At 41.2% G+C, this 17465-nt stretch overlaps 1 protein-coding gene across 2 annotated transcripts in view; it reads left to right on the top strand.

The window, feature by feature from the left end:
* The window catches only part of LOC126164949 (anaphase-promoting complex subunit 1), a 361025-nt gene that overhangs the window by 41901 nt on the left and 301659 nt on the right, over positions 1 to 17465 (top strand). For both annotated transcript variants that reach the window (XM_049920281.1, XM_049920280.1), the window contains exon 5: positions 3989 to 4145. In XM_049920281.1, coding sequence (XP_049776238.1) covers positions 3989 to 4145 — 157 coding nt within the window. The remainder of the gene's footprint in view (positions 1 to 3988; positions 4146 to 17465) is intronic.

Genomic DNA, 17465 nt, shown 5'->3' with positions numbered 1-17465 from the left:
TGTGACATCATTTGTTCAATGTGTGTGTCCATGTTGGGCCAAGTACAGTGCTGACACACTAAGTATTTTCTGCGTGCTGTTCTCCAATGTCCTTGGTGAAGCCGTTGCAACACATCTCTGTGCAATTCTTTAGGACTAAGCACGTGTGAGTGTCCAGTCATTCTGAAACATTTTAGGAATAAGCACGCCCCGATTGTCCAGAGCCATTTCGCAAATATCGATGCAGAAGGGTATTCTGAATGTTTTGCACTGAACGAGGCCAAGCAGAACGGATGTAGTGCACAAAATGTTCAAGTCACGGTCTGCTTCTATGGCTTGTGCAATTTTCCTATAGTTCAGTGAAAAAGTCTGTAAAAGCTCAGTTTCCTGCACATCGATCTGACAACAAGATGTGGCAGTAGCATTGAATTCAGAACTGGACCGACAGGAAGGCGACAGAGGGTGTCAGCATTTGCACGCCGGTACAATATTTCATACTGATACTATGACAGTGTGGTGGAACTGGTTTGGATGGTTGAAACGAAGACTGAAGTGGCTTATGATCCGACACTAGGTGAAACTTCTGACCACCAGATAATGGTGAAAACTATGTCATGCCATAGACAATAGTGAGTGCTTCCTTCTCGAGTGTGGGAATAGTTACATTGAGTCTTGGCAATAATTTGGGAGCGAAAGCGATCGGTCTGTCCAGTGAAACAAATTTGTGTGAGAGTACAGCTCCGATTCCATACGAATAAGTATCCACTTTGAAAACCATAGACATAGCTTGATCGAAATGACAAGGCATTTATCAAGGTATTCCTGACACCATTTGGTCCGAACAAAAGGCTCATTGTTCCAGTGCAACCAATGCAATGGAGCCCCGATTTGGGCTGCATTGGGTATAAATTGGATATAACATTTCAACTTTCTGAGAACTAACTGCAATCCCGTTACATGTCCCGGGTGGCCAGCAAATGTGATTGAAGGGGATGATCACCTTGGCTATGAGGAACATGGCCTAAATACTGTATTTCAGGCTGAATAAAGACACCTTCAAACCTGCAGCTGAAAGCACATGAAAAAGCAGATGAATGTTACTGATATTTTCTTATGGTGCATGTCCTGACCCTCTAATATCGTACAAATAATTTGAACATAATGGAACTTTTGCAGTAAGCTGTTTAAGGAGTGCTGCTGTATGGCGAGCACGGAAGCACTCTCAAAGGGTAAGCAACCCTAAATGTGTGTTGACCACAAACACTTTCCAAGACTCCTCATCCAGCAGAATTTGGAAATACACATCGCATGAGTGAGTTTTTGAAAAATAATGGACTGCACCAAGCCTGTCCATTAATTCCTCAGGATGAGGGAACAGGTAAGTATCAATTATTGTTTGTGGATTCATGGTGGATTTAAAGTCAACACAAAGATGAAGTCTTCCAGGAGGCTTTGGTAAGATTACTAAGGGAGCAACCCATTGACTAGCTTGGAGTGTCATTCCTGAAGTTACTTGCAACTTTGTCTCTAAGTATGTGAGGCGCAGGCCGCACCCGAAAAAACTTAAGTTGCGCATTGTCCTTCACTGTAACATGCACTACAATTGAATGAGCATTGACAGAGGCGCTGAACTCTGTCCACCTGGAGGTGTGGCACTGCCTGCTCTTTCCATTGGTGCGTGAGTCGGCGCTTTCTTGATGCCATTTTGCAGTGTGGCACTGGTCGGTGTGTTGTTGATGCTTTAGGACTGCACAGAAATCAAGAGTAAAAATAGCAACAAAAAATTTCACAAAGGGTATCAGAAGAGAATATAAATGAAGGTGGAGAATGCAAAATCTAAATGAAATAGGAGGAAGGACAGTGAGAAGTATGGGGCTAGAAAAATTAATCATAAATTAACAATAATTAAATTGATGAGATGTGTGTACATGTTGGAGATCCTATTATGATCTCTGTAGTTTGGAACCGTATTTTCCAGGATGCATTGATCTCTCCTGCAAACACCTGTGCTTACTACTTTGAACACAGGCACTGCCTCTCATATTTTTACTTATATGCCATACAGATTGCTTTAGCTGATTTCATCTACTCTCTCTCTCTCTCTCTCTCTCTCTCTCTCTTTCTTTCTCTCTCTCTCTCTCTCTCTCTCTCTCTCTCTCTCTCCCCTCTTTCATGGTTTTCCCTTTCTTCTGTGTTCACATACTGCTTTCTCTCTGTTTTCTGTTAACACCTTTGTATATTGTATAGAATATGGGTGGTATTACTGGTTGTTTCCTTGTATTGCTTTTAGGTACAATCACAGTAACATTCTTTTTATTATGGCTAGTTTTGGCCACATCTTTTATTGTTGTAATTTTCTTCTCCTCCTCATATTCATTCCTCGATATACTGTTTGCCTGCAGCTTTTGTGAGTATTTTTACCCTTGGCTATTAGATCGATGCTAAGTCTTAACAACTCTTCAGTACTTTTAATATGTCCTTTAGGGCTGGTTTGGTTCTTAGCAACTTTCCTCCCCCCCCCCCCTCCTCTCCTCCACCCTCCCCCACCCCCCACACACCCACCCACCCACCCACCCACCCACACACACACACACACACACACACACACACACACACACACACACACACACACACACACACCAATCTCCTTCTTCCAACAAAGGAACCATTTTAAAAATTTTAAATGCTAGAGATACAATCTGGCTTTATTTCCTTTTGTTGTATGTTATCAATCAGACTCCAGTTATTCCTTTATTAACTGTTGGCAAGCAGATGTCCATCCTTTTTCATTTATAGTTTCTCTATTTGGTATTGTACTGAAAAATAAGTGTTGCTGCTGTTGAGTGAAATTATAGCAGTAGCATTGGCAGTAGGGCAAAGCAGTTGCAATTGATTGAGACTCTGCTTTTAGGATGTAGCATTATCTGTAGAGGCAAAGGTGGAGAAAGTGAAATGTGTGGAAAGTTAAAACGGATAGCAGGTAGAATAAGAGGCTACTTTTACTGTCAACAGAAAAGACATGAATAAACTGATTGGCAGGAATGAAATTAAAAGCAGATTTCTGCAGCTGAGATTACAAGAATAAGTACAATGTTTCTTGCCTTCCAGAACACTGTTGATGTACTTCTTTACTATTATGTTAAGAAAAGGTAGTTATTTTCAGAAATCTCTTCATTTCTTCATGATTTCTGCTCAAATACAACCCAGTATGTTTTCAAGGTACACAAATATTAGCAAGACATGTGTAACATTGTTGGTGATTTATGGAACTGTTTCTGGGTTACTGCTGTCTACATAATTGACTTTGAAGTTATAATAACTCTTTAAAATTTTTTCATATGTTGACTATTTTCTGCGGAAAAACAGTATCCGAAGGCTTAAAAAAAGCTGTGTCTATACTATAGTTAATAACTGATTTTAAATACAGAAAATACTATATGGTATGTAAAATCTGACCCCTGTCATATCCTCATAAAGCATACTTACGTATTCTGTGTATGTGTACATTGTGAACCATTAATTTTCATCATATTGCATTAACAATGTATTCTGTGTATGTGTATATTATGAGCCATTAATTTTCATTGTATTACAGTAACAATTGATATACCATTGTGAGATGATCCTTGGATGAACAAATAAATAAATAAGCAGGAAATAAGTCTCTGTATCATTTAAAAATAAATAATTTAAAAATAACTATTCTGAAATATTGAACAGGAATCTTGGTAGCATAAAACTGTAGTAACCCAGATCTGAGATTGCAGTCATTATGAGAATTTTGTAGAGGTGTAACTTATTAATGGAAGAAGCAACTCATGAGTGACTTGCACATCCAGTTCTTGTGTACTGCTCACCTGTGTGTACACGATTACTGAGTTAAAGGGGATTATATGGACAGCAGTGTCTGCTACGAGCCCAAATTCAAACAAATTCCATGAAAAGAATAAATGTCCGAAATTAAAAAAAGAAAAGAAAAACTTCTTGAGGTTAGTTGATTTCTTTCCAGGTGTCTGCAGCATGGCCCTGCAAGTACGGCCTCCTACTTGAACGAGCAACAAATGTTTCAGCACCTCATTTTGATTATGAATTTGATGAAAATCCACCTACAATTTTTTCGTTATCACACCCTTTAGATGATGTTACCCCGGTAGTATCAAAACATGGTAAGTCATTTTACCTTTATTTCATTTCTATTTTTTTTTATACACTCCTGGAAATGGAAAAAAGAACACATTGACACCGGTGTGTCAGACCCACCATACTTGCTCCGGACACTGTGAGAGGGCTGTACAAGCAATGATCACATGCACGGCACAGCGGACACACCAGGAACCGCGGTGTTGGCCGTCGAATGGCGCTAGCTGCGCAGCATTTGTGCACCGCCGCCGTCAGTGTCAGCCAGTTTGCCGTGGCATACGGAGCTCCATCGCAGTCTTTAACACTGGTAGCATGCCGCGACAGCGTGGACGTGAACCGTATGTGCAGTTGACGGACTTTGAGCGAGGGCGTATAGTGGGCATGCGGGAGGCCGGGTGGACGTACCGCCGAATTGCTCAACACGTGGGGCGTGAGGTCTCCACAGTACATCGATGTTGTCGCCAGTGGTCGGCGGAAGGTGCACGTGCCCGTCGACCTGGGACCGGACCGCAGCGACGCACGGATGCACGCCAAGACCGTAGGATCCTACGCAGTGCCGTAGGGGACCGCACCGCCACTTCCCAGCAAATTAGGGACACTGTTGCTCCTGGGGTATCGGCGAGGACCATTCGCAACCGTCTCCATGAAGCTGGGCTACGGTCCCGCACACCGTTAGGCCGTCTTCCGCTCACGCCCCAACATCGTGCAGCCCGCCTCCAGTGGTGTCGCGACAGGTGTGAATGGAGGGACGAATGGAGACGTGTCGTCTTCAGCGATGAGAGTCGCTTCTGCCTTGGTGCCAATGATGGTCGTATGCGTGTTTGGCGCCGTGCAGGTGAGCGCCACAATCAGGACTGCATACGACCGAGGCACACAGGGCCAACACCCGGCATCATGGTGTGGGGAGCGATCTCCTACACTGGCCGTACACCACTGGTGATCGTCGAGGGGACACTGAATAGTGCACGGTACATCCAAACCGTCATCGAACCCATCGTTCTACCATTCCTAGATCGGCAAGGGAACTTGCTGTTCCAACAGGACAATGCACGTCCGCATGTATCCCGTGCCACCCAACGTGCTCTAGAAGGTGTAAGTCAACTACCCTGGCCAGCAAGATCTCCGGATCTGTCCCCCATTGAGCATGTTTGGGACTGGATGAAGCGTCGTCTCACGCGGTCTGCACGTCCAGCACGAACGCTGGTCCAACTGAGGCGCCAGGTGGAAATGGCATGGCAAGCCGTTCCACAGGACTACATCCAGCATCTCTACGATCGTCTCCATGGGAGAATAGCAGCTTGCATTGCTGCGAAAGGTGGATATACACTGTACTAGTGCCGACATTGTGCATGCTCTGTTGCCTGTGTCTATGTGCCTGTGGTTCTGTCAGTGTGATCATGTGATGTATCTGACCCCAGGAATGTGTCAATAAAGTTTCCCCTTCCTGGGACAATGAATTCATGGTGTTCTTATTTCAATTTCCAGGAGTGTATTTTCTGTCTTATTTAAATTTGTCATGTGGTCTGCTGTCACTTTTGAGTTATTGACGTATTCAGTCACCTTTCCATAGGGAAAGTGTTATCTGTTAATTTTCTCTTATGATAGTATCAAAGAAATGACAGTATAATATGTGAAGCTGATTTATAATTTATTTTTAATTTAAATTTAATTGTATATTCATATATGATTGATTTCGTCGGAAACCATTTTCCAGTGCCTATAGTACAACATTAGTGATACAGGACAGTTTTCGCGCAAAAAGGCTGTTGGGAACCCATAATCCAGTACCAGTTGCAGGATAAGGACTACAAAAATTATTTTCAACGTTTCATGTAGCTATTGACCAAATTAAAAAAAAACCTAAAATGCTGTCATAATCTACTCATTACAAGGCACAGCCTTATGTTATAAGTTTGACACACTAAGACAAATATTACAGTTAGAAAATATGTGTTTGTTTTGAGGCAGCACAAGTTCATGGACTTCATTCAGCCAGTATTTGAGAATGAAAGCACTAAGCGACTTCCAGCAAACTTTAAGCACGAATTCAGATTTTTTCTAAACTTTTTCTCACTTACATCCTTACTGTCAAATATTTAACACACAAACTTATTTGTAAAGTAATCTGATATTTGAATCTGTGTTATACACAGGAGTTTGATTCCATAAAGAATCTGGAGTTTACTGGTAGATACTACTTGGAAAGGAGAGTAGTGTTGCAGTTACACATCAGTTGCTAAAGTGATATGAGGACAACTAGAGTAGAGATGATACAGCCACTGCTTGGAAAAGAGCGTAGACCTATTATGTATTCCAGTCTGGCCATTCACCTTTTGCATATGAACTATCCTGAGAGAAACTAAATGATTTCGGGGACATATTATAATTCTGTATCTTCATATGATTTCAGATTTGCATTGGACCATTAATAGAGACTAAGGGACCTTAACACCAAAGCTTGTCTAGGCTTGCAGAAACTAATGTTTTTTTACAGCATCTCAAACTTGAATGAGATGACACATACATTGGACAAAGGAACAGAATAGAAACAGTTCTGTATGTGGGAAACATTATTGCCATTCATGTTTGTAAAGTACACTATGAAGTATTGCATTGTAATCTTTCAGATAGGCATGACCTTTTTTACTGTATTATATTAAGTTATAATCATTGAGCCTTTCCCGGTGATATGTTGATATCTTGAGGTGTCTCAGTTTTTCCTTTTGTTGTCCATGCACAATATTCCAACAATGTGACACCTTGTTAGTTATTTTTGGGTCTAAAAACTGTATTTTTGAAAATTTAGGTACCAAACTTTGGAGGTAATTTTGACTGGTTATTTTTGAATTTAGGGTATTTTGTGTAGTAGACAATGTTGCAGAGGGCACTTTTCTAAAAAACAATCATGTCAATTGCAATGTTGTAACTTAACCCAGTGCAGAGATATTCATATTTTTGCTAATGTCTCTAAACTGAAACTTCGTCGCGTGCTTACAAATGAAAATGGCCGCCATTCAGTAACGGTGAAAGGCAAATTTTTTTTGAAAACTGTTTTGAACTTCTTAATTATAGGGTAATCACAAGTAAAAAAATTAAAATATTTAAAAATGGTCAAGCAACCAACTTAATTTTATTGGATTGATCCGTTTGTTTCCTAAAGTGTCAGCAAGTTATACGCCAGTGTATAAAACCTTTACCATTCAAATAAATGATAAGTTTTACATTTCTGAGGAAAGTATATTGTCACTTAACACGGAAATTTTCTGGGGCCCTCTCTGGGTTTCCTCAGTGGTTCCGCACAGCTCGATTGTGGTTACACAACACACAGCTGCCATTGCACAAGCGCGCAGCCTCCTATGTTTACCAGGAGGCTGCAGGCGATTCAAGCACAGCCTTTATGCCACTGAACCATGCTGCGTTGCATTAGGTGATACAGACGGCGTTCCTGTATCACCATTTACAAGGCTATTGATGATTTGGAGATTACTACAGTGGAAGGCATTGCAGCCCAAGTTATGTTGCAGGACTGGTCTGTATTTTGTGGATGTGTATTGAATTTTACCTTTACAAAGTATTCAAATAACATGTTAAAAATACTATTGTTAGCTGATATGGGCAGCTCACACAGCCCAGCCACCAATCACATTTAGCATGGTGCCTTTATTATGCCAGTTTGCATTCCTCCCTATTATGTCATTTGATATTTCAGCATATGGCAGTTGCTGGATCCAGATGATGATATATTAACAGCCTGAGTTTGAAATGGCACTTTGCAGTATACTTTGAGTCCAATAGCATTTTCCATTTCTTGATTAACACTCACCACAGTCAAACAGGATGGCTCCCATCTGGATGCTGTGATCATTTCCTTGAAATCATCATGTGTTTCCATCAGTTCATTTGTGTTCCCTAATCAAAATTTTTGCCGCTCTCTTAAGTACAAATGATATGGAAAACCGTGAAGTTTTTATTTTGACCGCCAGCAGAACCACAAAATACATAAGAAGCCGCAGGTGGAACTTTCATCATTCAGGGAAATGATATGAATGATCATTTGCCATAGTGTGAAACAAATCTCTTCTGCTGCAAGCTTCTTGCTTTCCATATTTTGAGAGGTGATAGTGTAGACAAAACAAGAAAAATATGTCCAGTAAACATGGCTACCTTAAGAGCAATGACCACTTTCTTTATCTTCGCTATGTGAAACACATCTCTTCTATTGAATAAGTACTCATAGCTCTTAAGGTATGCCTTTAGAGTCCAATTTTAATAGACTTTTTTGCTTCAAACGTTCATCCCTGTCCTATCCCTGAATATTGACCATTCCTACATATAGGTCTTCAGTGTCCTCATCCAGTGTACAAGTGACAAAGTGAAAAAGGAAGACCTCACTTCATTTGTGCTCTTTTGTGCAGTGCATTCAGGATAAACATAAAACAGGTTCATCTGTTCCAAGAAGATTGCAAGTTGCTGCTTAAAGTATATGTCACTGGTCACTGGTCACCGTATTTGGCAAGGATACATTTTTTGCAGAGTCCATGCAGACAGACATCTGCTTTTTGTTTTTCCTCTACTACAGTTTACTGGGCAGGAGGTGGACTGTGCTCTCTCATGAGCAGATGAGTCCCCACTGACTTGCCTGTTTCTTTCCCCTGAAAAATTTAATTAACCGGTTCTTTCTGCCCCACAGCAAAACTTTGAACGCTAATGTCTATGGATATGCTTCCCCCCAGTTTTAGCATATCAGCAGATGTGTATGATCAGTCTGAAATGAAGTGTAGCAATAACTCACTTTCGAAAAAAGTGACTTACCCATTTTTCTTTCTCCTGACCATTCAGTTTAAAAATATGTTAAATAACTATTTAGCACATCGACTGCAGGTGGTCCTGTTAACACAACTGTGGTTTACAAATGAACTGTGGAGTTACATGCCAAAAACAACTACATTTCACATTCAATCACAATGTACCTGGGGTATGGCATGACATAATCAAGTTCAAAACAGAATGGAATTAGGGTTATCAAGATTTAAGTGAGTTTGAACGTGTTGTGATAGTCAGCGCACAAGCAGTGGGACACAGCATCTCCGAGGTACCAATGAAGTGGGGGTTTTCCTGTACAACCATTTCACAAGTGTACCATGAATATCTCTGACATCACTGCGGCTGGGAAAAGTTTCTGGAGGAATGGGACATTGGGAAGACTGCCAACTGAAGAGAATCGTTCAGCATGACTGAAGTGAAGCCCTTCCTCAAATTGCTGCAGGTTTCAGTGCTGGGCCATCAACAAGTATCAGTGTGTGAATCATTCAATGAAACGTCATTGATATGGACTTTCAGATCCGAAGGCCCACTCGAGTATCCTTGATGACACAAAGCTTTACGCCTCGTGTGAGCCCATCAACCCCGACATTGGACTGTTGATGGCTGGAAATATGTTGTCTAGTCGAACGAGTCTCATTTAAACTTGTATTGAGCGGACGGAAGTGTATGGGTATGGAGACAGTCTCATGACTCCATGGACCCTGCATGTCAGCAAGGGACTGTCCAAGCTGGTGGAGGCTCTGTAATGGTGTGAGGCATGTGCAGTTGGAGTGATATGGGACCCCTGATACATCTAGAAATGACTCTTGATGGGTGACATGTACGTAAGCATCCTGTCTGATCACCTGCATCCATTCATGTCTGTTGTGCATTTCATCAGACTTGGGCAATTCCTGCAGGACAATGCGACACCCCACAGGAGCAGATTTGCTACAGAGTGGCTCCAGAAACACTCTTCTGAGTTTAAACAGGTCTGATAGCCACCAAACTCCCCAGACATGAACATTATTGAGCATATCTGGGGTAGATTGCAACGTGCTGTTCAGAACAGATCTCCAGCACCTCGTAGTCCTATGGATTTATGGACGGTCCTGCTAGATTCATGGTGTCGGTCGGTTCCCTCAAGCCCTACTTCAGACATTAGTCAAGTCCATGCCACATCCTGTTGTGGCACTTTTGTATGCTCGTGGGGCCCCTGCACAATATTAGGCAGGTGTATCTGTTCCTTTGGCTCTTCACTGTATAAAGATGCAGAAAAATAGTTGCAAGAGTGACAGAGAGGAGAAGGAAGAAATCCCTAGTGTCAGTCAAAATTATACACAAGACATATTTTGTCATTCAACTTCCCAATCTCCTTATCAAGATCTGACAAAATATTTGTGTAGTATTTTTTTTTTTTTTTTTCATGCAGTACCTTGTTATAAACAATCGCAACAAGTATGACAAAAAAACTTTCTCGAACTCAACACTATTAAGAAACACATGAAGAAGGGAAAGAGGGAATAAAACACTATGTAAAAATTCAAAATCTCAGGACACTCTTGCTATTATAAATTATTTCTTTCATTGCAAATATTCATATTTTTAGAAAAGTTAATGACATTTTTTCCCAGCTTTCATCTTCTTTGTGCTTAATGTGAAAGTTATACCTATTTATATGAAAAATGCATTAAATTTTGCTGCAAACCTCTTTGTCTTCTCACAAACTGAAATCCTTCTTCATTTAATATACTTTCTACTATTCATGGGTAGCAAAAAGTAAGGACTCATTAGAAGCAAAAATGAATGAGACATTACGTCTACATCTACATCGACATCAGTACTCTGCAGTTCATTCCTAAGCTCTTGGCAGCTGGTTTATTGAACTATCTTCAGACTATTTCTCATCTGTTTCACTCTTGAACAATAGGTGAGAAAATGTACACTTAAATCTTTACACGTGAGTTCTGATTTCTCTTATTTTATTGTGATGATAATTTCTCCCTATATAGGTAGGTAACATCATCATCATCATTTAAGACTGATTATACCTTTCAGTGTTCAGTCTGGAGCATAGCCCCCCTTATAAAATTCCTCCATGATCCCCTATTCAGTGCTAACATTGGTGCCTCTTCTGATGTTAAACTTATTACTTCAAAATCATTCTTAACCGAATCCAGGTACCTTCTCCTTGGTCTGCCCCGACTCCTCCTACCCTCTACTGCTGAACCCATGAGTCTCTTGGGTAACCTTGCTTCTCCCATGTGTGTAATATGACCCCACCATCTAAGCCTGTTTGCCCTGACTGCTACATCTATAGAGTTCATTCCCAGTTTTTCTTTGATTTCCTCATTGTGGACGCCCTCCTGCCATTGTTCCCATCTACTAGTACCTGCAATCATCCTAGCTACTTTCATATCCGTAACCTCAACCTTGTTGATAAGGTAACCTGAATCCACCCAGCTTTCGCTCCCATACAACAAAGTTGGTCGAAAGATTGAACGGTGCATAGATAACTTAGTCTTGGTACTGACTTCCTTCTTGCAGAAGAGAGTAGATCGTAGCTGAGCGCTCACTGCATTAGCTTTGCTACACCTCGCTTCCAGTTCTTTCACTATGTTGCCATCCTGTGAGAATATGCATCCTAAGTGCTTGAAACCGTCCACCTGTTCTAACTTTGTTCCTCCTATTTGGCACTCAATCCGTTTATATTTCTTTCCCACTGACATTACTTTCGTTTTGGAGATGCTAATCTTCATACCATAGTCCTTACATTTCTGATCTAGCTCTGAAATATTAGTTTGCAAACTTTCAATCGAATCTGCCATCACAACTAAGTCATCCGCATATGCAAGACTGCTTATTTTGTGTTCACATATCTAGAAGCTTTCGAAATGTGGTGCTACAGAAGAATGCTGAAGATTAGATGGGTAGATCACATAACTAATGAGGAAGTATTGAATAGGATTGGGGAGAAGAGAAGTTTGTGGCACAACTTGACCAGAAGAAGGGATCGGTTGGTAGGACATGTTCTGAGGCATCAAGGGATCACCAATTTAGTATTGGAGGGCAGCGTGGAGGGTAAAAATCGTAGAGGGAGACCAAGAGATGAATACACTAAGCAGATTCAGAAGGATGTAGGTTGCAGTAGGTACTGGGAGATGAAGCAGCTTGCACAGGATAGAGTAGCATGGAGAGCTTCATCAAACCAGTCTCAGGACTGAAGACCACAACAACAACAACATCTTAATCTCACCCAGCCAGTCTATTGTTTTCAACATATGATCCATAAATAATATGAACAACAGTGGAGACAGGTTGCAGCCTTGTCTTACCCCTGAAACTACTCTGAACCATGAACTCAATTTACCGTCAACTCTAACTGCTGCCTGACTATCCATGTAAAGACCTTTAATTGCTTGCAAAAGTTTGCCTCCTATTCCATAATCTCGTAGAACGGACAATAACTTCCTCCTAGGAACCCGGTCATATGCCTTTTCTAGATCTATAAAGCATAGATACAATTCCCTGTTCCACTCATAACACTTCTCCATTATTTGCCGTAAGCTAAAGATCTGGTCCTGACAACCTCTAAGAGGCCTAAACCCACACTGATTTTCATCCAATTTGTCCTCAACTAATACACTTTCCTTTCAACAATACCTGAGAAGATTTTACCCACAACGCTGATTAAAGAGATACCTCTGTAGTTGTTACAATCTTTTCTGTTTCCATGTTTAAAGATTGGTGTGATTACTGCTTTTGTCCAGTCTGATGGAACCTGTCCCGACTGCCGGCCGCGGTGGCCGTGCGGTTCTGGCGCTGCAGTCCGGAACCGCAAGGCTGCTACGGTCGCAGGTTCGAATCCTGCCTCGGGCATGGGTGTGTGTGATGTCCTTAGGTTAGTTAGGTTTAAGTAGTTCTAAGTTCTAGGGGCCTTATGACCTAAGATGTTGAGTCCCATATTGCTCAGAGCCATTTGAACCATTTGTCCCGACTCCCAGGCCAATTCAATTATCCTGTGTAGCCATTTAAGACCTGACATTCCACTGTATTTGATGAGTTTTGACTTAATTTCATCCACCCCAGCTGCTTTATTGCACTGCAATCTATTGACCATTTTCTCCACTTCCTCAAATGTGATCCTATTTCCATCATCATTCCTATCCCATTCTACCTCGAAATCTGAAACATTACTGATTGTATTTTCACCTACATTGAGCAACTTTTCAAAATATTCCCTCCATCTGCCCAAGGCATCCACAGGATGTCCAAAATACTTGTCATTTCCTTCTTACCTACCTTTCAAAGACTGCTAATTACACTCCAGAATGGTTTTCCAGCAGCTTGACCCATAGTCTCCAACCTGTTACCAAAGTCTTCCCAAGATTTCTTCTTGGATGCTGCAATTATCTGTTTGGCTTTGTATCAACAAAAAATTTTTTCACTCATAGGAGAAAGTCGTTGAATGAAATTTCATGAAAAGATCATGCTGCAACTCAAAAATGCTTTTGTTTTATGATTGTCACCACAATTTGCTTCTTTTTCAATGTCCTTCGTCAACCGTATCTGGTACTGATCACACACAGCACAGCACTACTCCAAAAGATGATGGACAAGTGTAGTGTAGGCAGTCTCTTTAGTAGACATGTTGCATCTTCTAAATGTTCTGCCAACAAAACGGCCATTGGTTCACCTTCCACTCAATGGTATCTGTGTGATCACTCCAATTTAAGTTGTTCATCTTTGTAATACATAGGTGCACAGGTGGGAATTAGCCTTACAACATATTCTCCACTCCCGCATCCCCTCTGTCCTATCATCTCCTCCCCATTCTCGTCTCCTACCCCATTTATTTTCTGCCCTCTGCCAGCACACCCGCCTGTCTTCCTCACTCCTCTCCTTTTTATTGATGGCTCAGTATTTCTGCGTGGGACTTGCAATGACTTGTTGAGTCCATGCCATGTTGAGCTGCTGCATTATGCCAGAGGAAGTCCTACACGAAAGTAGGAGGTGTCCCATTAGTTTCAGCACCTCAGTGTGTTTATTACTTTCATTTAAGTATTTTACTTTTTTGTCTGCATTATTATCCCTTTCCTCTCTCCACTCCCATCTCATTCCATCTTCCCTTTTCCTAGTTCTTAATTGTACTGGTCATTTCTCTTCCCCTTAATCCATCTTTACTACTTACCTTGTCATGATTTCTGGGCAAAAGCTGGCACTCTGCTTACTGATGTATTATATTCAGTCTCCTTTCTCTGATGCTTCTCCTTTCACATTCATCTCTCTTTGTCCTCATAATGGATGGGTCCCTCCCATTACGGGATCTAAGTGATGTGCCCTTCCTTTTTCAACTTCCCAGACCTATCCCTCCCAAGTAGTTCGGAAAGTTAGGATAGTGTCATGTAATTTTACAAGTGTTTGTTAATAGTATTAAATATCTTACAGCCTGATGGTAAATACTGACCAGCAATTCTGTTTGATAATCCTCGTTTTCTTGAATGAATTTCGTGTTTGATTCAAATGGTTCATAATTACTCCGTTCTTCTTCCTTATGGCTATCCTATGCCTGTGCTTCTTGGTGCACTCAGCTAATGCAGAAGCTTATTATGTTGTATTTGTCCCAATTACGTGGTAATGCATCTTTAAATTGTTTTACAAATGCAAACAATGGATGTTGCCTGTCAGTTGGAAAGACTGGAATTGTCCGTTTGTGACATTATTCTTGTCCATGGCACTGGATGTGATGGTGATAATCAACTTTATTTTAACTTCCATAACATCAGTATTTGTTTTTGCATGATTTGATCTTACCAGTTTCTGAAATTTCTGTATTTTCATGTAGCTTTTATTGATTGTGCCAAAGTCTGACAGTTATTCTGCATGCCTCAGGTCATCATAATTTCTCTCAAAGCTCTCTAGTACCCTTGCTAAATGCAAATTTTTAGGCTGACAGTTAATTTCTTGTATCTTTTGATTACTTTCTTTGATTTTATGTACAAATACACCAGCAAAGTGTACATGATGCAGATGACTTGTGTCTTCCCTATTCCACAGGCGGTTGCGAAGTGCTCATTGCATTTGCTGCAAATACTCATTGGTCAGCAGCTTACATTCCTTAGCATGGCTGCAATATATTAATGTTAGGTTCAATAATTTCAATTTTAAATTACAGGGTCATTGTAATTTTATGTTTATGTGAAGAGATGGCTGATGTATTGTCGCAGATGGTATGTGGCGTTGAGACCATCTATCTGCACTGAATGATGTCCCTGTGCCAATTCCTACTATGTGGCATTGAGACCATCTGTCTGCACAGAATGATGTCCCTGTGCCAATTCCTACTTTGCATAAGTGGAGATTAGTAATTATTGCCCCTGAATGATCTTGTGGCTTTAATTTTGTCTGCCTGAAAGTGAGACAGACCGTCACAATGATTACTGACCATTTGGGCATTACATGTAAATTGAATTGTAGTCTCAGCAGGTTTAACTGCAATCCTCAGTAGTAAATTTTGGCAGGTTGTATAGTCTACTGTAGGATTTTGACATTCATAATCATATTTCAAATATGCAGTGCAAATTTTTCTCTTGTCTTTTTTTTTTTAATACTAGCTTTCTGTCTGTGGCCCCTTTCCTTCACATTTTATGCAGATTATTTGACTGCACTATGAGCGCCTTGCCCTCTGTTTATTGATATACTTGTCAATAATGTCTGCGTTGAAAATGAGAAGTTGGACAGAATTTACAAAAGTTCTGTTCTTAAGACTAGTCCTAAACTAGCTGGTGACATAGGTTGTCTATGCCACTGTGTCTGTCGTTCAGGAGAATGTGCATTGTAGATTAATCTGTAATGGATTTACTGAGGATATACTATACGTATTACGTTTGTAGCTGATGCATGGAGATGAATTACGTCATCATATTTTTTTTACCCTAGGTATTACAGTATTGAACAAGATACAGAATCTAACATCAGACATGAGAATATAAAATTCCTAATTTCCTCATTATAATGATACATACAATGTCAGATACGTGGTAGCTTTTGTACTAGAGTTTCTTTCAATGAATAAAAGAGGAGAACAGATTGATAGTAACAAACCCCAGGGATTAAGCAGAAAATGAACACAATCCAAGGTCAGGTGGATGACTGGGTGTTCTGTATGCATGACATTATGGTTAGGAAAGCTAGTGCTTGTGTTAATTTTTGTTTGTGTGTTTTTGTTGCAACCTGGTAATTTTGAAATTTCCTAACTTATATTTTACTTTAATTTTGGAATTCATTTTACTGAAACAAAAAGTGTCTGTGTTTTACAAATGTTCATAATCAGTTTCAGTCAGGAAAGTTGTGGCAGAATGTCAGTGGTTTAGAAGTAAAGGAAACCACTCACCACACAGCAGAAGCATTGAGTTGTTGACAGACAAATGCAAAACAGAATGAAAACCATGCTACCTTCTGGAATAAATCCTTTCGCAAGCTGGAATACAAAAATGTATAGAAATGTGCCCGTACTCCCCCCCCCCCCCCCAACCCCCCCCCCACACACACAGTGCTTGCTGAACACACAAAGCCAGTATTGCATTTCGACAGGGTGTTTTGGGGACGGGAGTTGCATCAGGTGGGATGGATAGAGGGAGAAAGAGTGGTAAGCAGGACAAGGGGTTTGGAGACAAGTAGCTAGTGGCTAGGAAGGAGTGAGCAGGTATGCAGGTTAGGAAGTTTGGAGGGAGCTTTGGCAGGTGGATGGATTAGGCTTGCGACACATGGTTGCCAGAGCTGGTGAGGTTTGGTGTACAGTGAACATGATTGGGAGGGGTGGCAGGACAGAGGAATGGCAAACTGGTGGGTAGAGGGTACGGGGACAGTGGCTTAGCAGAGATTGAGGCTGGGAACAATACAGGAGAAGAGGATGTGTTGTAAATATAATTCCCATCTATTTAGTTCAGAGAAGTTTGAGGTGGAGGGAGGGAACCAGATGGTATGGGTTGTGAAGCAGCCATTGAACTCGTGCATTTTGTGCTGTGCTGTGTGTTCCCCTATTGGACGGTCAATTTTCTTCTTGGCCACAGTTTGGGGTGGTGGCCATTCATTCTGGTGAACAACTGGTTGGTAGTCATGCCCACGTAAGATGCTGTGCAGTAACTGCAGCAGAGTTGGTATATGATATGCCTGGTTTCACAAGTGGCCTGCCTGTTACAGAACGGGAGATGCACTGGGTCAGTGTATTGAGTAGCTCTGGTATTAGGTATTCTACAGGGATTTAATCCTTATGGCAAGGGAGAAGGAGTAGTATAGGAATGGACCAGGATTTTGTGTAGATTGGGTGGGCTGTGGAATACCACCTGTAAGATATGTTAGAAGGATCTTGGGTAGGGTATTTGTCATTTCTGGTCATGATGAGAGATGATCAGAGTCCTGGCAAAAGATATGGTTCAATTCCCCAAGTTCATGGTGGTAATGGGTGACGAGGGGGTCACTACTTTGCCAATGATTCTGGGGGGGGGGGGGGGGGATGGTGGGAGGATTTGTCTGTGTGAGGA

Source organism: Schistocerca cancellata, chromosome 1 (genome assembly GCF_023864275.1).
Source record: "Schistocerca cancellata isolate TAMUIC-IGC-003103 chromosome 1, iqSchCanc2.1, whole genome shotgun sequence".
NCBI lineage: Eukaryota > Metazoa > Arthropoda > Insecta > Orthoptera > Acrididae > Schistocerca > Schistocerca cancellata.
Note: the sequence above shows the minus strand (reverse complement) of the source record. Positions and strands in the feature narration are given on the sequence as shown.